Source organism: Somniosus microcephalus, chromosome 7 (assembly GCF_052327205.1).
Source record: "Somniosus microcephalus isolate GS21.2 chromosome 7, FLI_Smic_1.0, whole genome shotgun sequence".
Taxonomy (NCBI): domain Eukaryota; kingdom Metazoa; phylum Chordata; class Chondrichthyes; order Squaliformes; family Somniosidae; genus Somniosus; species Somniosus microcephalus.
This window is the reverse complement of record NC_140993.1, coordinates 56324122-56351331: the sequence shown is the minus strand read 5'-3', so window position 1 is coordinate 56351331 and position 27210 is coordinate 56324122. Positions and strand designations below refer to the sequence as shown.

Here is a 27210-nt window from a genome sequence, read left to right as displayed (position 1 = left end):
CCTTCTCTGGCGCTAAAAACTTGGACCAGATGGAGAAGGTGAGACAGAGAGCAGAGCGCTTCACCAATGAGGCTCTGGAGCAATTGGTGGCCGCAGTGGAGCGCCGGCGAGATGTTCTCTACCCAGACAATGGCAGGAGGCCGAATCATAAGGACTACCGACGAGCTTGAAGGGATGTATGCCAGACGGTCAATTCCAGCAGCATGGTGACCAGGAGCCCTGTCCAATGCAGAAAGAAATTCAACGACCTCACTCGGGTCGTGAGGGTGAGTATTGTTTCTGCAAACTTCTGCATCCCTTCATTTGCACCTGACTTTATGGCTGCAGGGTGGGCTGTGCCCCATTGGCCATCTGCCAGCAAGCACCCATGGCCCTTTCTGGGCACACACATGCACATTTGACTCAAGGCATCATGTAAGGACTCTTGCACCATGGGGGGCATGAGATGATCACTCAGGGCATCGTGTAAGGGCTCTTCCACCATGGGGGGCATGAGATGATCACTCAGGGCATCATGTAACATAACTTCCCCTCCTTTCCCCTGCAGTCCAAGCTGGCGAGGATTCGCAAAGACCAGCTTCGCACCGGTGGAGGACCTCCACAAGTGGTCACTCTCATGGATCTCGAGGAGAGAGTCCACCAGATTCTTGGAGGACGTCTGAGTGGTCCTGTAACCACTGCAGCTGCCGACCCCATTGTCGATAGTGATGGTAAGGTTCTCACCTTTTACAACTGTCTCCTTCCACTTGTTCCCCCCGCCAGCATGCTTTCTCACTGTGGACCCATGTCATAGCCTTGCCGCAATCTGGCATCCCTTGCTGCCAAGCTGTCCTTTTGCTAAAGCCACTCTTCCACCTCCCTGCTTTCAGATGCTGCATCACCAGCTCGGGAGCTGGGCCCTCAAGCTGCCAGTGCCAGTGCCTCCAAAGGCTCAATGAGAAAATTACTGTCCAACAGAAGGTCAGCAACTCTCTCCAGCAACAATCAGAATGGCCAGCCCAAATGGCTGCAGCTTTTATACTAGTGCTGTCACCTTTAAATAGCGCCCCCCCGAGTCCGAGAAGGGCCTGGGAACGCTCCATCCAACTGTCACTAATAGCGCCAGGCGGAAAGGTTGCAGGCGCCACCGAATATCCGGTCCGGGGCGCCAAAAAGGCATTGCACACTGAAATTACGTCATGATCTGCCTGCGCCCGCGGGCGTGTGCAGAGTGTTAGCGCCGGTGCTAAAAGGATACTCAATATGGGAGGTGGCGCTATATTCACTGCGCCCGCCTGAAAATTGGGTAACGCCCCAATTCTCAGGCTCTTTAGGTGCTAATTGCTGGCGCTACCAACCGGATTTCTAGGCCATTGAGTTATACAGCACAGAAAGAGGCCCTTCAGCCCATCGCGTCCGCGCCGGCCATCAAGCCCTGTCTAATCTAATTCCATTTTCCAGCATTTGGTCCGTAGCCTTGTATGCTATGGCATTTCAGGTGCTCATCCAAATGCTTCTTGAATGTTGTGAGGGTTCCTGCCTCTACCATCCTTTCAGGCAGTGAGTTCCAGATTCCAACCACCCTCTGGGTGAAAAAGTTTTTCCTCAAATCCCCTCTAAACCTCCTGCCCCTTACCTTGAATCTATGCCCCCTTGTTATTGACCCCTCTACTAAGGGGATAAGTTCCTTTCTATCCACCCTATCTATGCCCCTCATAATTTTGTATACCTCAATCAGGTCCCCCCTCAGCCTTCTCTGCTCCAAGGAAAACAACCCCAGCCTGTCCAGTCTTTCTTCATAGCTGACGCGCTCCAGCCCAGGTAACATCCTGGTAAATCTCCTCTGCACCCTCTCCAAAGCAATCACATCCTTCCTATAGTGTGGCGACCAGAACTGCACACAGTATTCCAGCTGTGGCCTTACCAGCATTTTGTACAGCTCCATCATAACCTCCCTGCTCTTATATTCTATGCCTCGGCTAATGAAGGCAAGTATCCCATATGCCTTTTTAACCACCTTATCCACCTGTTCTGCTGCCTTCAGGGATCTATGTACATGCACACCAAGGTCCCTCTGATCCTCTGTCTTTCCTAGGGTCTTAACATTCATTGTGTATTCCCTTGCTTGTTAGTCCGTCCAAAATGCATCACCTCACACTTTTCAGGGTTAAATTCCATTTGCCACTGTTCTGCCCATCTGACCAACCCATCTATATCGTCCTGTAGCCTGAGGCTTCCCGCCTCACTATTTACCACCCCACCAATTTTCGTGTCATCTGCGAACTTACTGATCATACCTTTTACATTCACATTCAAATCATTAATGTAGACCACAAACAGCAAGGGACCCAGCACCGATCCCTGCGGTACCCCACTGGACACAGGCTTCAAGTCACAAAAACAACCTTCCACCATCACCCTCTGCCTTCTGCCACTAAGCCAGTTTTGAATCCAATGTGCCTGGATGAGTGCAGCTCCAACAACACTCAAGAAGCTCGACACCATTCAGGATAAAGCAGCCCGCTTGATTGGCACTCCATCCACCACCTTCAACATTCACTCCCTCCACCACCGGCGCACTGTGGCTGCAGTGTGTACCATCTACAAGATGTACTGCAGCAACTCGCCAAAGCTCCTTCAACAGCACCTTCCAAACCCGCGACCTCTACCACTTAGAAGGACAAGGGCAGCAGACGCATGGGAACATCACCACCTACAAGTTCCCCTCCAAGCCACACACCATCCTGACTTGGACCTGTATCGCCATTCCTTCACTGTCGCTGGGCCAAAATCCTGGAACTCCCTTCCTAACAGCATTGTGGGTGTACCTACACCATATGGACTGCAGCGGTTCAAGAAGGCGGTTCACCGCCATCTTCTCAAGGGCAATTAGGGATGGGCACTAAATGCAGGCCTAGCCAGCGACGCCCACATCCCATCAGTGAATAAAAAAATTTTAAAAAAATTTAATCCCATGGGCTCTTACCTTCCTGACCAGTCTCCTATGCGGGACTTTATCAAAAGCCTTACTGAAATCCATGTAAACCACATCCACTGCACTACCCTCATCCACACACCTCGTCACCCCCTCGAAAAAGTCAATCAAATTGGTCAGACATGATCTTCCCTTGACAAAGCCATGCTGGCTATCTCTAATTAATCCCTGCCTCTCCAAGTGGAGACCAATTCTGTCCCTCAGAATTTTTTCCAATAATTTCCCTGTGATAGAATTCTTCATTAGGATGGAGAGTGAAGTAGTTGACTCGGAGACTAGGGTCCTGAATTTAAATAAAGGAAACTACGATGGTATGAGGCGCGAATTGGGTAGGATTGATTGGGGAATGTCACTCAAAGGGTTGACGGTGGATAGGCAATGGCAAACATTCAAAGACCGCATGGATGAACTACAGAAGTTGTTCATCCCAGTTTGGGATAAGAATAAAACAAAAAGGGTGACTCAACCGTGGCTAACAAGGGAAATTAGGGATAGCATAAGATCCAAGGAGAGGGCATATAAATTGGCCAGAAAAAGCAGTAACCCTGAGGATTGGGAGCAGTTTAGGATTCAACAAAGGAGGACAAAGGGATTAATTAAGAAGGGGAAAATAGAATATGAAAGTAAGCTTGCAGGGAACATAAAAACTGACTGTAAGAGCTTTTATAGATATGTGAAGAGAAAAAGATTAGTGAAATCAAGTGTAGGTCCCTTGCAGTCAGAAACAGGGGAAGTTATAATGGGGAACAAAGAAATGGCTGACCAATTAAATGCATATTTTGGTTCTGTCTTCACAAAGGAGGACACAAACAACCTCCCAGAGATGTTGGAGAACATAGGGTCTGATGAGAGGGAGGAACTGAAAGAAATCAGTATTTGTAGGGAAATGGTGTTAGGGAAATTGATGGGATTGAAGGCCGATAAATCCCCAGGGCCTGATAATCTACATCCTAGGGTACTTAAGGAGGTGGCCCTAGAAATAGTAGATGCATTGCTGATCATCTTCCAAAATTCACTGGAATCTGGAACTGTACCCATGGATTGGAGGGTAGCTAATGTTACCCCACTATTCAAAAAGGGTGGTAGAGAGAAAGCGGGGAATTACAGACCAGTAAGCCTGACATCGGTAGTGGGGAAAATGCTAGAGTCCATTATAAAGGATGTAATAGCTGAGCACTTGGAAAACAGTGACAGGATCGGACAAAGTCAACATGGATTTACAAAAGGTAAATCGTGCTTGACTAATCTACTGGAATTTTTTGAGGATGTAACTGGGAAAATAGATAAGGGAGAACCAGTAGATGTGGTGTATTTGGACTTTCAAAAGGCTTTCGATAAGGTCCTGCATAAGAGATTAGCATGTGAAGTTAAGGCACATGGGATTGGGGGCAAGGTATTGACTTGGATAGAGAACTGGTTGGCGGACAGAAAGCAGAGAGTAGGAATTAACGGGTCTTTTTCCGAGTGGCAGGCAGTGACTAGTGGGGTACTGCAGGGATCGGTCCTTGGACCCCAGCTATTCACAATATACATTAATGATCTAGATAAGGGAACTAGATGTAATATCTCTAAGTTTGCAGATGACACAAAGCTGGGTGGGCGTGTGTGCTGCGAGGAGGATACCGAGAAACTCCAGGATGATTTGGACAGGTTGGGTGATTGGGCAGGAGCGTGGCAGATGCAATATAACATGGATAAATGCGAGGTTATCCACTTTGGTGTCAAAAACAGAAAGGCAGACTATTATCTGAATGGCAATAGATTGGGAGAAGGGGAAGTGCAACGAGACCTGGGTGTCCTTGTGCACCAGTCGCTGAAGGTAAGCATGCAGGTGCAGCAGGCGGTGAAGAAGGCAAATGGTATGTTGGCCTTCATAGCGAAAGGGTTTGAGTACAGGAGCAAGGATGTCCTGCTGCAGTTATACAGGGCCTTGGTGAGACCACACCTTGAGTACTGTGTGCAGTTTTGGTCGCCTTATCTGAGGAAGGATGTTCTTGCCATAGAAGGAGTTCAGCGAAGATTCACAAGGCTGATCCCTGGGAGGGCAGGAATGACGTATGAGGAGAGATTGGGTCGATTGGGCTTATACTCGCTGGAGTTTAGAAGAATGAGAGGGGATCTCATCAAAACTTATAAAATTCTGACAGGTCTGGACAAACTAGATGCAGGTAGAATGTTCCCGATGGTCGGAGAGTCCAGAACCAGGGGTCATAGCCTAAGGATAAGGGGTAAGCCATTCAGGACAGAGATGAGGAAGAATTTCTTCACCCAGAGAGTGGTGAACCTGTGGAATTCTCTACCACAGAAGGCGGTTGAGGCCAAGTCTTTAAATATATTCAAGAATGAGTTAGATATATTTCTTAGAGCTAAAGGTATCAAGGGATATGGGGAGAAGGCAGGTACGGGGTACTGAGTTTGGATGATCAGCCATGATCTCATCGAATGGTGGAGCAGGCTCAAGGGGCCGAATGGCCTACTCCTGCTCCTATCTTCTATGTTTCTATGTTTCACTGATGTTAGGCTCACTGGCCTGTAATTCCCTGGTTTATCCCTACTACCCTTCTTGAATAATGGTACTACGTTAGCTGTTCTCCAGTCCTCTGGCACATCCCCTGTGGCCAGAGAGGTTCTGAAAATTTGTGTCAGAGCCCCTGCAATCTCCTCCTTTGCCTCACATAGTAGCCTGGGATACATCTCGTCTGGGCCTGGGGATTTATCCACTTTTAAGCCTGCTAAAACCGCTAGTACCTCCTCCCTCTCGATGCTAATATGCTCAAGTATATCACAGTCCCCCTGCCCAATTTCTATGTCCACATTGTCCTTCTCCATAGTGAACACAGATGCAAAAAATTCATTTAAAACCCCACCTACATCCTCTGGCTCTACACACAGTTTGCCACTTTGGTCCCTAATGGGCCTTACTCTTTCTCTAGTTATCCTCTTGCCCTTAATATACTTATAAAACACCTTAGGATTTTCCTTTATTTTGCTCGCCAGTATTATTTCATGGCCCCTCCTCGCTCTCCTAATTTCTTTTTTAAGTATTCCCCTGCACTTTTTATACTCCTCCAGGGCTTCCTCTGTCTTTAGTCCTTTGTATCTGCCAAAAGCCCCCCTTTTTTTCCTAATCCATTCTCGTATATCCCTTGACATCCAAGGTTCCCTGGGCTTGTTGGTCCCGCCCTTGACCTTTACGGGAACATGTTGCCATTGTACTCTCTCAATTTCCTTTCTGAAAGACTCCCATTGCTCCGATGTGGATTTTCCTTCAAGTAGCTGATCCCAGTCCACATTGGCCAGATCCTGCCTTATCATATTAAAATCGGCCTTCCCCCAATTTAGAACCTTTATTTCCGGTCCATCCTTGTCCTTTTCCATGACTACCTTAATCTCACCGAATTATGATCACTGTCACCAAAGTGCTCACCTACTAACACTTCTACCACTTGCCCAGCCACATTCCCTAGAATTAGGTCCAGTACCGCCCCCTCTCTTGTAGGACTTTCTACATGCTGGCTCAAAAAGCTCTCCTGGATGCACTTTAAGAATTCTGCACCCTCTAAGCCTTTCACACTCTGACTATCCCAGTTAATATTGGGGAAGTTGAAATCCCCCACTATAATTACCCTATTATTTGCACACTTCTCTGAGATTTGCCTACATATCTGTTCCTCTATCTCCCCCTGGCTGTTTGGGGGCCTATAGTACACTCCCAGCAAAGTGCTAGTCCCCTTATTGTTTTCTTTACAACAGAGATGGGATTCTTTTTGGAGATGTCCCCTAAACTAGTCCAGAGTCTGCCCACATTTAGGAGCCAGATATATCATTTAAAACCTCTCAACTTTCCCATAAACTGTGAGATGGTGTTTTATCTGATTGTAGGCTAATTTTGAAACACTTTTTCAACTTTGAAAAGTTAGAACAAAGGGGTTGATTATGCGGATGCTTAACTATAAAACACACCTTGATTGGCAGCAGGTTCCCTGGCACTGGTGGCACCTTTTTGCCCTCGCAGCCCAGGAGACTCCCCCAGTGATGACTGGCCGTCTTTAACTATGTTTAGAGAACGCAGGGTCCAACCAGCGGAGACTGTGCGGCCGCTTCGTCCCATCACTGTCCCGGCTCAAGGGCTTTTCAAAATCTTTTTTTACACCTCTACAATAATACTCTCTCCATTCTCTTTTCTTCTATGCAGGTCTCTTCTCATCTATTCACTTTCTCTCCGTTCTCTTTTCCTTTCCCGTTTTGTTCTCTTATCATTCTCCCCCTCATTTTCCATTCACTTTCTTTTCACTTTTCTTTACTTGATCGTTCCCTCCTTTTTTTTCTCGCCCACTCCCCATTCCATCTGCTTCCCTCTTTTCAATTTTTCAATTCAACGTTTCTTCTCCCAGCCTCATCCCTTCTTTTTTTTTCCCTTCCTACCTTGTATCCCACTACAAACTTCCCGGTCGGCACAAGGCTCTGCCACAAGCCACACTTTGATCCGCCTGGAAATACTCCGTTTGCATTAATGTGGGAATGGATGGGGCCGGTGCGTGCTTCCAGTCACGGCCGCCTGTCGCCTCCCTTCACTGCGGTGGGAGTCTCTCCACCGAAATGTATCAAAGGACTGAAATCCCCGCCGCCTAAACCAGGAGGAGACATGGCGAAACTGAAAGAGACATAACGTGTTCATTTAAATAAAATTGTGTGAGGTACATGGCCAATAACATATTCCAATAAATAAGGGGCAGCATTTGGGCATATCTAAATGTTTGTGTATATATATGTGTGAGTGTGAGTGTGTGTATATGCGTGTGTATAGAAAGAAAGACTTGCAGTTATATAGCGCCTTTCACGACCACCGGACGTCCCAAAGCGCTTTACAGCCAATGAAGTACTTTTTGAAGTGTAGTCACTGTTGTAATATATATATATAATATATGAAAAATGTGTGTGTGTATATGTATAATATGTATATTATTTTCGGATTTTTATAATTTCACGATTTTAACCCTTTGAAGTAATATATATAAATGTGTGTAAATATAAATGTGTGTGTGTGTATATATATATGTATGTATATATGCGCGTGTATATTACATATATATATGTATTATTTTCTGATTTTCATAATTTCATGATTTTAACCTTTTGGAGTAAGCAATGTATTTTAAATATTCAGTTTCTGACTATCTTCAGTTTTCCTCAATAAATGAAAGAAACAATTTCGATGTATTTCGCTGTGCAGTGGCTCTCTTGCCTGTGTCGCTTGTTCGGGGTTTTTCTGCTTTTAGTGAATTTGAGGATAAACCCACTTTAAATGCCAAGGAGAGTCTCTGGGGACAGCGATCTGGAAGCAGAGAACCGGAATTTTTATTTTTTTTAATTGTCCGCTGGGTGGATATCGTTTATCCTTTAAAGGAAATTTAACAGCAACTCCTGGCTTCGTAAATTGTGCTGAACATGTTTAAAAAATGGAGAAGTTTGGCACCGAGTCCATTCACTGGACCAAGAGCAGCAACAGTCCGTTCCCGTTGCACTGTTTGGTGGTTGCGCTGTCCCTTTAAGAACTCCTAGCTCAGCAATGCACTGAATGCGACAGTAGGTGGGTAGAATGGGATAGACACCCAGGGAAAAAAAAGGGGAAAAATATACTTGTCAGCTATCCTGACGTCACATGAGAATTAATAAAGGCTAAATTTACAGAGGGGAAATATAGGGAGGACTGCATTGCACTAACTGGGATTACGTGTTCAGTAATGCAAACTGGTGGAATTCTGAGTTTGTGAATCTGCAAAAGTCTGAACTTCAAGGTTCAATGAATTTTCAACCGTTGTACAGGAATGAAGCGGCTGCTGCTCTGGATTCTAGTGGCAAGCAACATACTTCAGGTGAATGGATGTCGGTTCTGGTTTTATTTTAGTGTGAAAAGCTTTTCTTTGTTAAAAAAAAACTGAAAGAAGCTTCTCCACAGAGAAGAGTTGTGTTTCAGTGATGGACGAGGATAACTGCGAGATTAGGTTAAAGGGGAAGAGGGAATTAAAAAAGAGTGAGCCCAAAACAAGGGGGAAAGTGAGAGAGCGAAGCGCTGAATTTAAAAAAAGGACACTTGTGTTATGAATGAGAATAAGACAGGGGGCAAGGATTTTTAGGGAGACAGCAGCAGATTGAAGAGGGAGAGGGACACATTCAACGCGGTTTGGGAATAAAAAAAAGGAAAGTAGGAAAAAAGAGAAAGGGATTTAATATCACTGGGAGAATCTGACCTGAGTGCAAGGTTGGGAAAATACAGCTGCGTTAGAACAGGCTGGCTGGAGTAATACTCCAACTCCACTAAACACGTGGCAACATTATTTGGAAAATGCTTAAATCAGGACAATTAACGAAATGACAATTCGTTTTAATGGGATTTCAAATTTAAATACTGTATCGTGAAAGCATTTGGATTCCTTGACTATTTGGGGGCTGGGGAGTGAGAGGAAGGGGGGATTTGGGGAACAAGTGTCTTGGAAACATCTGTAAAGATTTCTGTGAGGTGCCAAGTCGTGGCAGTCACAGCTGTGTACCAACTGTCTTGTTAAAACGGAAAGCCTGAACCTGCGTTTCTAATGTTTTAATGGGAATGATTTAATGTCTTAGTTACCGGGTTTGAAACGAGACTGACTTTAAAAAAAACTAATGGAAGATTCCATGGCAGGAAACAAAAGTACAGAGAAACCCCATGGAGAATAAATGATGTGGACTGTACATGCTGAGCAGATGAATTTAATCCTGATAGAGAGGGGCCTGAACACATTTTAAAGGGGCTTTGTCTTTAGTGGAAAAGCATGTATGGAAAAGTTCTGTTTTGGGAGGGACAAGAGCTTTGTGTCTTTTTATTCTGTCCCCAATGGGCTGAGGAGCTCTGAGACAAGTTGTCTAGTGATGGGCAATAAGTGGGACCTTGCCAGCCTCACCCACATCCCGAGAAGAAATATATTTGAAAAAATTATGCCGTGTTTGTAACATGATGAAAAGGGGGGGGGGTCATAAGGCATTTTTCAACAAACACGGTACCTCTTTAACAGAGTTTTGCAGTGAGTTTACTTTAGCTCGCTGCTACTGACGGTGGTGTTGCTATTGGTAACAGTGCAGTAAATAAACAAGGTGGCATAGTGCTTTTGTGGAGGGGGCGGGGGGGGGGTGTGAGTCAGAGACCCATCAAAATATCTGGTCTCTTAGGTCCCTCTTGAGGCAACATTGCCCAAAAGGAATCATAAAACTGAAGTCCTTAAACATATGCCGTGAGAATATTAGCACAATAATTGTCACGTTTGTATGAAATTCTTTTTTGTTCCTATTTGGGTTAATGGTTTTCTTTGTTAATTTTTCATATCTTCGCACTCTTCCTTTGGAGAATAGTGCAAAGTGGCGGAAAGATTCGCAGGCTGATTAGCAGTCTAACAGGCTGCAACGTGACCGCTTCTTTCGTGGCCGTGACCACCTTTTTGCCAGCCGATAGGGGGGCATAAAATGCGACGGGAGGGGCTTATGGGCTTCCACCACCCATACGATGGGGAGGGTGCCACTCACGCCCGCCAGACGGGAGTATCTCACTGGGTGCAAGCCCAGAATTCAGAGGCAGAGCTCTGGTCTCCACTCGCCAGGACTGTCTCGAGCAGGGTTCAAACCATGCACCTTCTGACTCAAAGGCTAGGAATGCTGCCACTAAGCCATGTTAAAAGAACACAGATATTTTATATGACTGCATTATTCTTTTCCTACGCTAATTTTCGTTCAGTGACATTTCAAGACCAAAAGATCATCAAAGATTGAGCAGCCGTGTTTGCTGTCTGACTACCAGCTTGTCCGAATTTTGCATCCCTGTTGGAGAAGGCATAGTGGCCATAAACAATTATCATCAATCGTAACTTAACAAGCAACTGCATGTGCATAAAACTGCTTATTCTAACTGCTGTGGGATCTGCAGTTAATATAAATAAGGTTTTTACAGCACCCAGGATGTGAGCGGGTACTGCAGAGCTGCTTCTTAAAGTGGCTCTGCATTACAAATAAACCACGCTACAAGAACAACTTGCATTTATATAGCAACTTCAATGTAGTAAAACGTCCCAAGACGCATCACAAGAGCGTTATCAAACAAAATTTGACACCGAGGCACATAAGGAGATATTGGAAAGGAGAGGGCGTTCTACTTAATACATTGGAGGCGGAGCTTAGCAATATGGACCCAGGAGAGCACATTGCCAGCTGGCAGATCACGCTAAGAGCTTTCATTTGCTTTTGATAGCACAGCATCAAAATATTTTGGTGTGCTATTTTTATTCCAACGCTTATTAAGTTTAGATTCTGAAAGACCAGTGTCTGTTAGCCTTCTCCTCGTGTTTACACAACTAAATCCGGATCCCTTATCCCAGCAGCAGAATTGTAAGCCCACAAAAAAACACCTGGACAATGCCAGGCTAAGAGCAATGTAAACATGAAGAGTTGGCTCATAAATGCCAGTCTTCCAGAGCCCAAACCAGATGAGCATCCGTATAAAAGTGGCTTTGATGTAGTTGTTGTCAATGAATTAATGATTTGACTAAAGTAGCTCACAAAGGAACTTTACACAAATGCATTTGCCATTGCACTACCAGAGGAAATCAACCCCCCAGAGTTAGTAAAACGACATTTATATAGTGCCTTTAACGTAGTAAAACAGCCTAAAGAGTTTCACAGACGTGTAGTCAGACAAAAATTGACACCAAGCCAAAGAAGGAGACATTAGGGCAGGTGACCAAAAGCTTGATCAAAGAGATAGGTTTTAAGGAGTATCTTAAAGGAGGAAAGAGATTAAATAAAGCGTAGTGATGCAATGTTATGTGCCACAAATTAAGCTTCAGCTAAATGCAAAATAAAACTCACTGGAAAAGTTTCACTGCAGGAGATGCAACTACTGCTGCAATACAATCTTACAGACCCCATCCCCATGGCAACAAGGCATCTAAGTTTTCAGTGTGGACTGTTTGAAGAATTAATTCCACCCAATTACCTCCCATTGAAGAGACAATTGGTTTTACAGTCTGATCTTTTTCTTTCTTTCAGTTGTGAGGGTTTTAAATAAAATTAAAGGCAATCCCAATACAGCTCCACAATACAAAGCTGATGTCAATTTGGCCCAAAATTGACAGTCTTATTAAGATAATAATCCATATGGCCAGTTGCTATGGAAAATGGAACAATTCCTACTGATGAGGTAGGGGCCGCTCTGCTGAGGTTATGGTTGAGGCACACTATTGGGACTTGTACAGAGAGCAAATGGTGTTCCCCAGCTCTTTTGGCATTGTTCAAACCACTCACCCATAGATTTCCCAGGGTTGAGCCACCACAATGACTTGATGTTTTTCTTGGAAAATGCTGATGATCAAATGAGCAAAGATCCTGCCAGTTCTTAAATCAAGAGGTGTACCTTCAGCTGGTTTTATGGGTCTCACTCTATCTGGCTACTTGGCCATAAATTATATTAAAGGTACCAAGAAACAGAAGGAAGATATTAGCTAGCAATTAGGCTAGTATGGTCAATAATGAAGAAGGCTTTGGTTTGGTTAATTTGCATTAGAAAACCCATGGATCTGTTCCCAATTTCATTCTGTGTCAAATTTCTTACTTTATTGTTGTGCATCAGTGTGACAGCTGCAAAATCAAGGAACTTGCAGATAATGGTGATAAAGGCATTAACTTTATTGAAAACAAGCCAAAATATGCAATCCCACAGTCTGAGGGAACTCAAGTGTATTGACTTTACTTGTGCCAACATAAACACTGGCATGGTCAATCTACTCACTGCACAGGCCCTCTCATTATTGCCTAACGATATCTAATTTCATGTATTTTTTAAACCATCTATTGTATTGCGTGTTCAAAATGTTAGGAAGATGCTTGTTGCTATTTCAATGAGATTGTATATCTAGATGGAAGCCCATTTTTTATGTAGTGGCCATATTTTGGTGAATCTTTGTGCTTTTCAAACTGAGGGATTTCAGTGCTATGAAATGGCTCTCCGTCCCACTTTTTGCACCTGGTGTCAACATGAAAGATTGTCCCGTGAGGTGTGGCATAGTTTTGGATACAGAGTACTAATCTAAAGAGGCCCACCTGATCACTGAATAACATTTGTTTTAAAGCATTCATTCCAGTTCACCTTCAGAAAGTAACTAGATTTAGGATTGAATTTTAAAGAAAAAAATAAGTAAAAGCATTTAATCTGGGAGCCTTTGAATTGCTATCAGATAACACCAGGTCAAACTGAGCTGGCTGTTCAAGTCAAGTTAGAACTGCTGTTTCTTGTTTTTGATGCAGCAAAATGCTGACAGCAAAGATTTTGAATGTAAAGGCCCAGAACGCCTTGAACAACAATTAACAATCGACCAATTGCGTTTAGGTGCTACATCATTTATTTCAACATTCCCGACTAGAGTAAATTCAGATGTACAATGTTTCCCCCAGAATTGTACTATTTGTTGATAGGGTTGTACATTTTGCTTACATTACATTTACAGTAGCGAGCTTTGATACAGTAAGCCTGTTGCCATACTTCATTTTTATTCATTCTCAGTATGTGGGTGTCACTGGCAGGGCCAGCATTTATTGGCCATCGCTGGTAGCCCTTGAGAAGGTGGTGGTAGGCCTTCTTCTTGAGCCGCTGCAGTTGTGAATACTGTTACAGTTGTACTGTTACACTACGGTCAGGGCATTTTATTGATGGTGGTCGTGGCATGCTCGGGTCACTATTCTTGTGATGTTTGGACTGGGTGGTTGTGTACTTCCATCATCCGTCTCGCATCAGCATATATCTCCGTCTGTCAGGGGGCACCACTGGTTCAGTTTATTGCGAAAAAAAACTGACACTTACTGGGCTTTTATACTTGAACACTTTTGGGAACTAATGCACCAAACCCAAGAATAGATCTAAGATCCAAGTACGGAATGCAACCAGATAATTGTGCAGTTCAGCTCACCGGGGATTGGAGATGTGATGGCATACGGTGTCTGGTTTTCAGCGCAGTACTGAGGGCAAGTTACGTTGCCAGAGGAGCTGTCCTTCGGTTGAGATATTAAACCAAGATCCCGTCTCCCTGTTCAGGCAGATGTTAAAAATCCCATCGCACTATTTGAAGAGTTCTCCCTGTATCCTGGTCAACATTCAGCCCTCTACAAAAAATGGGTTAACTGATCATTCATCACATTCTGTTTCTATGATCTTGTTGTACCATGGTTGCACTTCATTTTGTTTGTGAAACACTTTGAGATATGATAAGGTGCCATTTAAGTGCAAGTTCTTTCCTTCTTTATTTAACTATTCAATTACCAGTAAATAGAACACTAACAGAGAAGAGAGGGTTTTAAAATCCTGTAAATGAAATTTGTTGTCCATGGTTCCTTGTACTTTCACTTGGTCCAAACTAGATGTTTTAAAACACCACACTCAAAGTGGAGGTCACACCATAGACAGTAGCCCAGACTTTCTGCTTATGCAGAGTTGGGGCACGTCTTCGACATGGTGGGACCTCCGCCCACCACAAAGATGGGCCTCTTGATGGTCTTCCGTCCTTCAGGTCATTAACGTATCTTTGGCTCCACTTGCAAGTCCACCTGGATTGGAAACGGTGTTTTAATGTGGTAGTGCTCGAGGCGTTCAGCAGTGTAATGTTGCTGGTAACCTCCAAGGTACTTCAAAACCTATCATTTAAAAAACAAATTGAAATCTACCCTCTTGGCATATGAAGTTAATTTCTCTGCAATCTCAAAAGTTTTGAGATTTTAAAAATTCAAACCACTTCTCCGCTGCCAGGGCAACTTTTGGTTTGAGGAAAAAACAGTTGTGAGTATGATGTATTTCTGTAACTTACATGTATCGTATCCATGCTACTCCTTTTGACACTCCTCCATTCCGGTGGGAAATCCAAGGGTTATAGTTATTGTCAGTGATGTGGTGGAGTATTTCCATATCCGTTACCCTGCCCCTGCCCCTGCCTGTGCAAATTACACTCATAAATCATCGGATGGAGGGTGAGAAATCCCGGCCAATATGCCTGGGTAACTTCTACTGTATCTCTTTGAAGGAAGCAAAGTTATTGACCGATTATGTATTGATTAGGATGGATGGAAGAAAGAAGGTTGCTTGCTTTTTGATTGCAATTTGATCAGTTAAGTTAAAGGTGTGAATGGAACATGTTAACCATCTATTGAGAGTTGAAATTCATCAGAATTGTCAAACACAGACCATGTATGTTTACATTCCACATTAAACATCTTATGGCAATCTATCTCCCACACCAGCCAGCTTGTAGCTTTTCTGAGCGACGTTGCCAATCAGTATTGAACCACGGACAGTCTTGTACCACTAGGAACTGGATTGAGACTGCCAATACTCATTTAAGATGGGGCCATTATAGCCAACAGGCAGAGGAAACTTTCATCCAACTTGTCGAGGCTAGATTTGGAGCCAGGTCCTAGAGGTGAAAGGTCAATTTCTAACCCACCACAGCGCCCAGTTCCTTATTTATCTGGTATTTTTGCTATTTTGTTGTTGATGCTTCCTCAATACGCTTTATTTTTGTGCTTCTGTTGAGTTCCTCCTCCTGTTCAGCTGATACAAGGCAGGCATATGCTATACCCAGGCACACAGCAAATATTTACCAATTAGCCGAGGCATAGAATATAAGAGCAGGGAGGTTATGATGGAGCTGTACAAAACGCTGGTGAGGCCACAGCTGGAGTACTGTGTGCAGTTCTGGTCACCTCACTATAGGAAGGATGTGATTGCTTTGGAGAGGGTGCAGAGAAGATTCACCAGGATGTTACCTGGGATGGAGCGCCTCAGCTATGAAGAAAGACTAAACAGGCTGGGGTTGTTTTCCTTGGAGCAAAGAAGGCTGAGGGGGGACCTGATTGAGGTGTACAAAATGATGAGGGGCATAGATAGGGTAGACAAAGAGGAACTTTTCCCCTTAGTAGGGGGGTCAATAACAAGGGGGCATAGATTCAGGGTAAGGGGCAGGAGATTTAGAGGGGATTTGAGGAGGAACTTTTTCACCCAGAGGGTGGTTGGAATGTGGAACTCAATGCCTAAAAGGGTGGTAGAGGCAGGAACCCTCACAACATTCAAGAAGCATTTGGATGAGCACTTGAAATGCCATTGCATACAAGGTTATGGACCAAATGCTGGAAAATGGGATTAGACTGGACAGGGATGGATGGGCGGCGCAGACACGATGGGCCGAAGGGCCTCTTTCTGTGCTGTAAAACTCTATGACTCTATGACTCTATGACAAGAAGCATTTAAATGAACAAAGAGATCACAGAGATGTATTTGTATAAGATGAGACAGAACATGTATACATTGGATCTAAATTTGCCAGATGGTTGATGATGGAGCTGCTGAGGTTCAAGCCACACCCATTCATTGGGGATTACTTGTGGTCACTGGCAACATATTCCAAGTACTTCAGAAATGAAGACCAAAATTGGGAAGCATGTGATTCTTCTTTTATTTTCAAATTTTTGTTCATCCTCCTAAAGATGGGGGTGGTGTTTGGTTCTACAGCTGCCAGTAACACTCCTGAATGCTATTGAAACAGCCATTTTGAAATCGAGCAAGAAAAGACCATTCAATCCATCGAGCCCACCCTATTCAGAGTCCATATATGATTCTATCATAGACATCCCATCCATACCACCTGTTGATCTCCCTACTTTAGGGAATGCTAATTTCCTTCCTCAACATGCCCTGACAGTGTTCTTCATGTGCTATCCTTGACAGTGGGTGTCAGCGGGCTTTTCATCTGGGGGAGGAAAGAGGAGAGCATCAGAGTTGAACCTGATTTTGCCCTCACCTGCAATCCACATGTGGACTGTTCCAACACACAGCACTGGAATGTGATCAGGAACGGGAACCCTGCTTGATTTTGTTTTCTCCTCCTGGGCAACTTTAGCGCTACCCTGGCAGAGACTGAGATTGATAGATTTTTGTTAGGAAAGGGTATCGAAGCATATGGATTAAATGCGGACAAATGGAGTTGAGGTACAGTTCAGTCATGACCTGATTGAAAGATGGAACGGGCTCGAGGGGCTGAATGGCCTCCTCCTGTTCTTATATTCCTATATTAAAGTTGCAGAGAGCAAGCAGCTGTATCTTCTCATGGGCCAGCTGGCATCAGGGGGCGGGGGGGGCAGAAGAATATCTGCAGGGGGTTCTCCTGATCATCTGCCATTTACACTGTTCTTCCACTGAAGATACATTATATTTGCATCCTCTCGTTACCATCTCACTGACAGATAGAAACAATCTACCATTATTTATTTCATCATAAGCCCTCTTAATATTGAAAACCTCCATCAGGTCGCCCTTTCGTCTTCACAGCTCTAGTGAAAAAACCCTAACTTCACCATTCTTTCTTTATGACTGTAACCCCACATCACTACTGAATCTAACCTGCAATTTTTCTATTGCTTTGATATCCTTCCTATAATGGAATGCCCAAAACTGTATGCAATACTACAGCTGCAGCCTAACTAAGATCTTGTACAAGTTTTAAATTACCTCCTTACTTTTTCTTCTATGTCTCTAGGAAGAAAACCAAGGATTCCATTTGCCCTAGCTATGGCCTTGACTATTGCGCTCCCCTCCGAAAGAACCTGTGTCTCTGCACACAAAGCTCATCTAACTCCATTTAAAATCTTACCATTTGCAATGTATTCAAAAAGAAATCTCAAAAGAAAGATCTAAGATAGATAATGATGGTGTTATTTTAATATAACCAAAGCCCTGAGCAAGTAGGTCTTCTTCTTCTTATCGTGTCCACGGACAGTCTATACATAGCCCAGCCAGAACTGGACACATTTTTGCACCTTGTTGTTGAATTTGGCAAGATCTGCAACAGTGCAGGGTTCCTCTAACGATGGGCATTGCAGGAGATGTTGCATAGTCTGTGCCTCAGTTCCACATTCACAAGTTGTCGGGCTGGTTGAATATCCCCATTTGCTTAGTGACACCTTTGAGCAACCTACACTGGTCCTAAGTCTGTTAAGGCACTTCCAGGTTGCCCAGTTGCAATTAGCTCCTGGGGGAAGGCTTTCATCAAGTAAAATTTCCATCGCTGGGGGTTGTTCAAGACTGGCAAGCCGGTCTTTCCACAAGGCGATGCGGGCTTCAGATGAGGTTGATTGTAATGGAACAACACTCTTCATGAAGCTCTTTCTTGACTTTAAGCGGCTGGGTGTAGGTGTATGACAATGCAAAGGGTGTCTCTCATCTGATGTTTGACGGAGTCGCTCTTTCTTGCTGGCTACCGTTCTTCTTATATCAGGGGGAGCGATACCCGTCAGGATATATAGGCTGTTGGTGTTTGTTGGTTTTAAGCAACCTGTGATAAATCAGCAGCTTGCATTCAGAACGGCATCCATCTTCTTGGCATGAGTAGACCTTTCCCATGCAGGGCAGGCGTATTCGGCAGTGGAATAGCAAAGAGCAAGTGCACTGGTTCGCAATGTTTTCGGGCTTGTTCCCCATCTTGTGTTAGTAAGCTTATTCAGGATGTTGTTTCGTACGCTCACTTTTGTCTTTGTTTTCTCGATGTGGTTCTTGAAGGTGAGGCATCGGTCAAGGGTGACTCCTAAGTAGATAGGGTGCTCGCAATGCGTCAGTGTTGCTCCACACCAGGTTACTTTCAGCTGGCGTTTGGCTTCACGGTTTCTGAGGTGGAATGCACAAACTTGCGTCTTTGATGGGTTTGCGCGAAGGTGGTTTTCTTCATAGTAGGATTTTAGTCCCTCCAAGGCCTCAGAAAGCGTTTTCTCCACGGTGTTAAAATCAGTGCTTTGGGCAGTGACACATAAGTCATCAGCATATATAAAACGGCGTGTAACACCGTCTATAGGTTGGTCATTCGTGTAGATGTTGTACAGCAGCGGTGCAAGCATGCTTCCCTGAGGAAGACCATTCTTCTGAATACGCGACCTGCTGTGCTTCCCACCTAGTTCAACATAGAACCGGCGATTCTGAAGCATGCTTTCTAACAGCTCTGTTAAGTGAATCTCTTTTGTCATCTCTAGAATCTTGCAGAGGAGACGTCTATGGTTCACTGTATCGTATGCTGCTGACAGGTCTACAAAAACAGCACTTGTTACCATCCCTTGCTCAAAACCATCTTCGATGTGTTGTGTGAGGTTGAGCAGTTGGCTTGTTGTTGATTTGCCGGGGCGGAAACCTGCTTGCTCTGGAATGATCTTCTCATCTACAGTTGGTGCTATCCTATTGAGTATCAGGCGTTCAAACAGCTTATAGGTGTGGCAAATAGGTGAGTGGAGTTTATAACTTGGTTTAAACCAGCTCACCGTCTCCTGAGGGATTTGGTTTTCCTTTGTGTTTAATGTATAATGGGCAAGTTGTATTATCCATCTTTCTCATTCCAGGTCAAGTATTTTGGATCTCATCCCAAATTAGAATCTTGCAGAATGGTTTATATCACAATAGCCTGCATTATAGGGATGGGAGGCTGCGTTACAAGGAATGGGAGGCTGCATTACAGGGAATGGGAGGCTGCATTACAAGGAATGGGAGGCTGCATTACAAGGAATGGGAGGCTGCATTACAAGGAATGGGAGGCTGCATTACAAGGAATGGGAGGCTGCATTGCAAGGAATGGGAGGCTGCATTACAAGGAATGGGAGGCTGCATTACAGGGAATGGGAGGCTGCATTGCAAGGAATGGGAGGCTGCATTACAAGGAATGGGAGGCTGCATTACAAGGGATGGGAGGCTGCATTACAAGGAATGGGAGGCTGCATTACAAGGAATGGGAGGCTGCATTACAAGGAATGGGAGGCTGCATTGCAAGGAATGGGAGGCTGCATTACAGGGAATGGGAGGCTGCATTACAGGGAATGGGAGGCTGCATTACAAGGAATGGGAGGCTGCATTACAGGGAATGGGAGGCTGCATTACAGGGAATGGGAGGCTGCATTACAAGGAATGGGAGGCTGCATTGCAAGGAATGGGAGGCTGCATTGCAAGGAATGGGAGGCTGCATTACAAGGAATGGGAGGCTACATTACAAGAAATGAGAGGCTGCATTGCAAGGAATGGGAGGCTGCATTACAAGGAATGGGAGGCTACATTACAAGGAATGGGAGGCTGCAGTGCAGGGAATGGGAGGCTGTATTGCAGGGAATGGGAGGCTGTATTGCAGGGAATGGGAGGCTCCATTACAAAGGATGGGCGGCTACACTGCCCCATGGCTTAGTGAGCCATACCAGAACTCATGAGAGGAGACGCACCACGCAGTGGCCCAGGCTCCAATCTGATCTAGATATCATTATTGTTCTGATGGAAAGCCAATCAAATTCAACTCATGGATCGGAGGCACCATGGGCTAAAATGTTCCAACTGATTTTAAAGAAGAGAAAGAGGCACAGAAAATGATATGAGGAAAAACAGGGCTCATAGAGAGAAAGTGAGGGAGAGAGAGAGAGAAAGAGAGTACAGACTGACAGCCATGTTGAGACGCAGAGGGAGAGAATTTGTGAATAGTGTTTGCATGAACATTGAAATGAAAATAGAAAATAATGAAAGAGCACAGCAGGCTCATCAACAACAATAGACTACGATAGGTTAATGCTTCGATTGTGACCCTTCATCAATACCACAATCCAACTTATAGGACAGAGAAAACAATGTAAGTGGGGCCCACAGAGAGGAGTCGCTATGGGCAGGCAACACGCCAGCTTTGCACATGAGCTCAGCTTGTTTTTCTTTTAAAGTCACGATATTTTAATGGGGGCTATATTTTGCCAACAGTAGAGATATGACTGCAGTGCCTGAGCATTGCTAATGGATTATCAGACCCTGCCCCCACTGGAGTCTCCTGGTGCGACTATGAGGAAATGACCCTGGATGAGGGATCATCCCATGCTTGTTTTCCTAGGAATGATGAAACCACATCATCTGTAACATTAGACACGAAAATCTGATCACGTAGTAAAAGGTCAGTCTCTCTTCAATCCTTGAGAGATGAGTCACTGTACATGTTATGAAAGCCATTACATGATTCAGACAAGTATAGTTTAATCAATGGCTGGGACAGTGTTACATCTCATCATTAGTCTATTGCCGCAAATACTATATTGGGAACAATGGCAGTCAATATGGTCTATAATGAAGGCTTTCATGGAAAAACAAACTGAATCAGGGAATGCTCCCCACAACACTGGTACAATCCCAGAATGCCATGTAGTTTGACCTACTCAGGCACAATAAATAAGTGGCCCCATTTATAAAACCAATACACATTGACACAAGAATGGTAAACCTAGATTTTCTGATTGGTGTTATTTTAGCACCAGCTTTAACCAACAGGATGTGAAATTCATTGGAATAACACCAATAAGAAGATCCATGCCACAGAATCATAGAATGGTACAGCACAGAAACAGCCCATTCTGTGCCAGTGTTTTTTTTTTACATGACCCACCTGGTGTAATCCTTCTCTCCTGCTCGCTTTCCATTCCCTTTAATATTTCTCTTTTTGAAGCAACAGTCTAACATCATTTAGAATGTGGAATTCTCTGTCACAATAGTTTGTGTGATACTCTTAACTTAGCACTTCAAATTGCTCCAACTACCAGTGACAAACCTGTAAACTCCGGCACTCCACATTAGTATTATGTAATACAAAATACTGTCTGCAGACACAGCCAACGTTTGGGAAGAACAAATTCTATAAAGGTAGATTTTAATTACCAGGCATAGTGGAGAGGAAAGAAAAGGTGGAGGCTTATTGCTGCAGGTCTGTGCATCCACTACACTGCCCCAGAATTTCCTGGGCATCCCCAGATGGGGGCTACTGGGCCTGGAGCAGATGCAGGCCCAGTGTAAGGATTTATATTAGGCCGATGGAGTGTTCCCGGTGTTCCGCTTCAGTTTCCTCTATAACCATTGGATGCCCAAATAGAGATGGACTCAGGGAAATCTGGCATTGGGGCTTGTGCCGGGAACATCGTGGACCAGAGGATCTACAGGGGCCACAGTTTAAAGCAGGTACTAGTAAAGAGATTAATTTGGGATTCCAGGTTGATCAGTGGGCCTCAGGCAACAAAAACTACATTAATTTACCAGATAATTTGAATGAAATGACTTTGAATTAAGAGGAGTGGATTGTAATTGTTCTGTGGGATGATTTTTTTAATTAATTTGGATACTGTGATAACATTTCAACCATCTACCATTACTCATACCGAAATCCTCGTGATAATACTGCATTCTGTAATGCACTCTCTAGCCATTTGATGATGTCCTGAACTGGGGTATCCAAACTTTTTGTATGGGTGGGCTGCATAGGTGCTTCCATTGAGCCTTGGGGGCCACATACAAAATTTTAATCCATGTCCCCGCTAATTTAAATAATGGGTAATCATGTACCACTTAATTTACACAAGGGGTAATTCTACGAGTCCATCCTGCCAGCGGGGGACCACATCCATTGGCAGCGCATATCGGAAATTCGGGTAGACGCTGAACACAGTTACGATATAGACCCCGCTATCTGTGCAGGCTCATAAAATGGGCCCTTGTATCTCACATTGATGATCCCAACAAACCGTGGTGTTCTGATTTAGGATTTATCCATCACTGGCATAACAGCTAAGAACAGCCTTTCCCACAAAATTCAAACAGGTCAAAGCAGCGAGTAAGAACTGGGAGAGCAGATAGGACTCGAACTTCAGAAAATAACATTTTGGGATACAGTATATGAGTAATTTGAGACATGGCATGTGGTAAGTGTCGCATTCTTGGGAGGAACAGGTGACTTTGGTCCTATGGTTCCCAGGGCTCCTCACCACTGGGGGTTTTCCTCACATCACGTCTGAGTCTGCTGTAGACTAATTGTTAGAGATTGCTTGCTCTGATTAGCCAACAACTCCATTATTATTGTTGCATGTGACTATGGTAGAGGGTGAACTAGATAGATTTTCACATCTGCAATTCTTATGTTCCTATGAGTTGCCTGGGCTTTGAAGGCTATATTACAAGGGATGGGAGGCTGCATTACAAGGGGTGGGAGGCTGTATTACAAGGGATGGGAGGCTGTATTACAAGGGATGGGAGGCTACATTACAAGGGCTGGGAGGTTGAATTACAAGGGATGGGAGGCTGCATTACAAGGGATGGGAGGCTGTATTACAAGGGATGGGAGGCTGTATTACAAGGGATGGGAGGCTACATTACAAGGGATGGGAGGCTGCTTTACAAGGGATGGGAGGCTGTATTACAAGGGATGGGAGGCTACATTACAAGGGATGGGAGGCTGCTTTACAAGGGATGGGAGGCTACATTACAAGGGATGGGAGGCTGCTTTACAAGGGATGGGAGGCTGTATTACAAGGGATGGGAGGCTACATTACAAGGGATGGGAGGCTGCTTTACAAGGGATGGGAGGCTGTATTACAAGGGATGGGAGGCTACATTACAAGGGATGGGAGGCTGCTTTACAAGGGATGGGAGGCTATATTACAAGGGATGGGAGGCTGTATTACAAGGGATGGGAGGCTACATTACAAGGGCTGGGAGGCTGCTTTACAAGGGATGGGAGGCTACATTACAAGGGCTGGGAGGCTGCATTACAAGGGATGGGAGGCTGCATTACAAGGGATGGGAGGCTGCATTACAAGGGATGGGAGGCTGAATTACAAGGGATGGGAGGCGGAATTACAAGGGATGGGAGGCTACATTACAAGGGATGGGAGGCTACATTACAAGGGATGGGAGGCTGCTTTACAAGGGATGGGAGGCTGAATTACAAGGGATGGGAGGCTGAATTACAAGGGATGGGAGGCGGAATTACAAGGGATGGGAGGCTGAATTACAAGGGATGGGAGGCTACATTACAAGGGATGGGAGGCTACATTACAAGGGATGGGAGGCTGCTTTACAAGGGATGGGAGGCTACATTACAAGGGATGGGAGGCTACATTACAAGGGATGGGAGGCTACATTACAAGGGATGGGAGGCTACATTACAAGGGATGGGAGGCTACATTACAAGGGATGGGAGGCTGCATTACAAGGGATGGGAGGCTACATTACAAGGGATGGGAGGCTACATTACAAGGGATGGGAGGCTGCATTACAAGGGATGGGAGGCTGCATTACAAGGGATGGGAGGCTGCATTACAAGGGATGGGAGGCTACATTACAAGGGATGGGAGGCTGAATTACAAGGGATGGGAGGCTGCATTACAAGGGATGGGAGGCTGCATTACAAGGGATGGGAAGCTGCATTACAAGGGATGGGAGGCTGAATTACAAGGGATGGGAGGCTGCATTACAAGGGATGGGAGGCTGAATTACAAGGGATGAGAGGCTGCATTATAAGGGATGGGAGGCTGCATTACAAGGGATGGGAGGCTGCATTACAAGGGATGGGAGGCTGCATTATAAGGGATGGGAGGCTGCATTACAAGGGATGGGAGGCTGCATTACAAGGGAATGGGATGCTGCATTACAAGGAATGGGAGGCTACATCTACAAGGGACGGGAAGCTGCATTACAAGGGATGGGAGGCTGCATTACAGGGAATGGGAGGCTACATTACAAGGGATGGGAGGCTACATTACAAGGAATGGGAGGCTGCATTACAAGGAATGGGAGGCTACATTACAAGAGATGGGAGGCTGCATTACAAGAGATGGGAGGCTGCATTACAAGGGATGGGAGGCTACATTACAAGGAATGGGAGGCTACATTACAAGGGATGGGAGGCTGCATTACAAGGGATGGGAGGCTGCATTACAAGGGAAGGAAAGCTGAATTACAAGAGCTGCAGACAGTGGGCGAAAAATTTGTGCCCGCCAACAGAATTGCTGGTGTCACCGGTAACTCAAGTTAACGGCCACCAAAAGTGTCCGCAGCGCTAATGGTGCAAAATTGGCTCTGGAGGGTGGCGATTTGGAGCGCAGCACTAACTTACCATGCAACGCCCTCCTGGTGGCGTTAATATAGGCCTCCAACCCGAAGTTCCCGTGCACAGTTGGCATTGCTGCTTCTCACCGCCTCTGGGAGCGAGGCTGTGGAGTTCACAAGGCATTGTGGGCAATTTAAAGGAGCTATGAATTAAAGAGGCAATGCATTCAAAACTAATTAAAATTAAAATCAAGTGAAAACATGCATTTTCAGCCCTTACTGCCTTTCAAAATAAACATAAACATAAACATTAAAAAGAATTCCCATGTGGCAGTCTTCAGCTCTTAACACTGAATTGCCTTCCTCGCCTAAAAAAATGGTAAAAGTGCTTCAGCGCTAACACAAATGGCTAAGCAAGCCAGGGAAGGGGCACCCAGGGTCTCGCGCACAGCACTCCAGCTTTGTGCAGGAGAGGTCCTCTACCCACAGGGGCCAGGAGGCCCTCCAGAAAGAACGATATGGGACCACATCAACGAGGCTGTCACTGCCAACAGTGTCGCCCCCACCACCTGGCTCCAGTGCCCAATGAAGCTTCATGACCTCAGACCACTGGTCAAGGTCAGTGAATGCATCTTCAAAAGCCGTCTCCTACCAACTGCATCACTAACCTCACACGCTGCTCAATGCATGACTCCCCCGCAAGCACTCACCTACCAACAGTCTGTACCAATCACGAGGCACATCTCCCATTCCTAGCCTCACCTCACCCCCTTGGAGGAGACGGTGCAGGCCATTCTTGGCAGGGGCATGACTCAGCACTTGGGCAGTGGCGGGGCTGAAAGAATACAAGATGCCAGTATCCTCATACGTTATCCTCCTTCTCGCATGCACCCCATGCTTTCCCGCCCTCCCCCCAGCACAACTGCACCCTTGAGCCTTCCTCATTTCATACACCCAAGAAATGCAGCCTGCCCAGCCAGTGGTTGACCAAGAAGAGGGAGAGGAGAGTGAAGAAGAAGAGGATTGATTTGACACTCCCAGCCACCTCTGCCAGCAGATGCTGTAAATCTGAAGTGCCAGCATAAAATGCTGGAAATACTCAGCATGTCAGGCAACATCTCGACCTGAGACTTGAACTCTGTTTCTCTCTCCACGGATGTTGCCTGACCTGCTGAGTATTTGCAGCATTTCTGTCTTCTCAGAGGCTTTCCTTTACCATCCGAGGCTTTTCAAGCATCCAGCAGCAATCCCTACACACTTAAAAAACTTTTAACATCTATTACTGCAAGCCACTACTTCAATAAAATCATAAAAACCCAGTCCAAAAGCTTAAATCCAAATTTACCTGAATGATGCATGTGTCCCTTTAAGAGATGCTGTCATCGCCACTGTCAGCCTGCTTGAATGCTAAGTTTACCTGACATGCTTAGGACCCAGCACTGAATTCAGCGCTAGGGTCGAAGTTCGGATTGGTGGCGTTAAGTTGGCATTGCATGCCGATTGACATCACCACGCTGCCATTTTGTTCTCCAGGGCGTTGCCAATTACCGGGAGCGCAAAGGGAACGTCAAAAATGGAGGACACCACGGGACCCGCCACCAGCTGGCAAAAGAGCAACGGCCGCCGCTCTTTTGCCACTTTTTGCCAGTAACGGGTGGCGTAAAGCCCCCGAATTTTACGCTTAGTTTGTATACCCATGTTCTAAATCATGTAATCAAACTGAGGGAATGTGCTTAAAAGAAGAAAGCAATACTTGAATTTATATAACAGGTCTCAAAGTGTACTTAGTATTGTTACATGGGCCTGAAACATTTGCAGCTTTTTTTCTCTTATTGGAAATGCTACAGTACTGTTGCCTCATTGCTCCTTCCTATTGCTCCTTCCTGCTGGGCTTTCATGCTGGTGCTCACCTGGCCCCTTTTTGGCATGACCCAGATCTACACCACGCAAAAAACAACCATAGGCAATTACTTCGACAGCAAAATACTGCGGATGCTGTATTCCTCAACTGAGGATTCCCCTCTACTGTGGTTGACACGGCCCTCGACCGTGTCCATTCTATCTCCCGCACTTCTGCCCTCACTCCTGCCCCTCCCTCCCAGAACCACGATAGAGTTCCCCTTGTCCTCACCTTTCACCCCACCAGCCTCCATATTCAACGGATCATCCTCTGCCATTTCCACCACCTCCAGCATGATCCCACCACCAAACGCATCTTCCCCTCACCTCCCCTTTCAGCATTCCGTAGGGACCGCTCCCTCTGTGACACCCTAGTCCACTCCTCTACCACCCCCAGCACCCCTTCCCCTTC

General features: G+C 45.3%; 1 protein-coding gene across 1 annotated transcript in view; it reads left to right on the top strand.

The window, feature by feature from the left end:
- The first annotated feature begins 8530 nt into the window (after positions 1–8530).
- ccn4b (cellular communication network factor 4b) overlaps positions 8531–27210 on the top strand; it is a 117896-nt gene continuing 99216 nt past the window's right edge. The window contains exon 1 of the mRNA XM_085992481.1: positions 8531–8850. Coding sequence (XP_085848607.1) covers positions 8803–8850 — 48 coding nt within the window. The 5' untranslated portion in view covers positions 8531–8802. The remainder of the gene's footprint in view (positions 8851–27210) is intronic.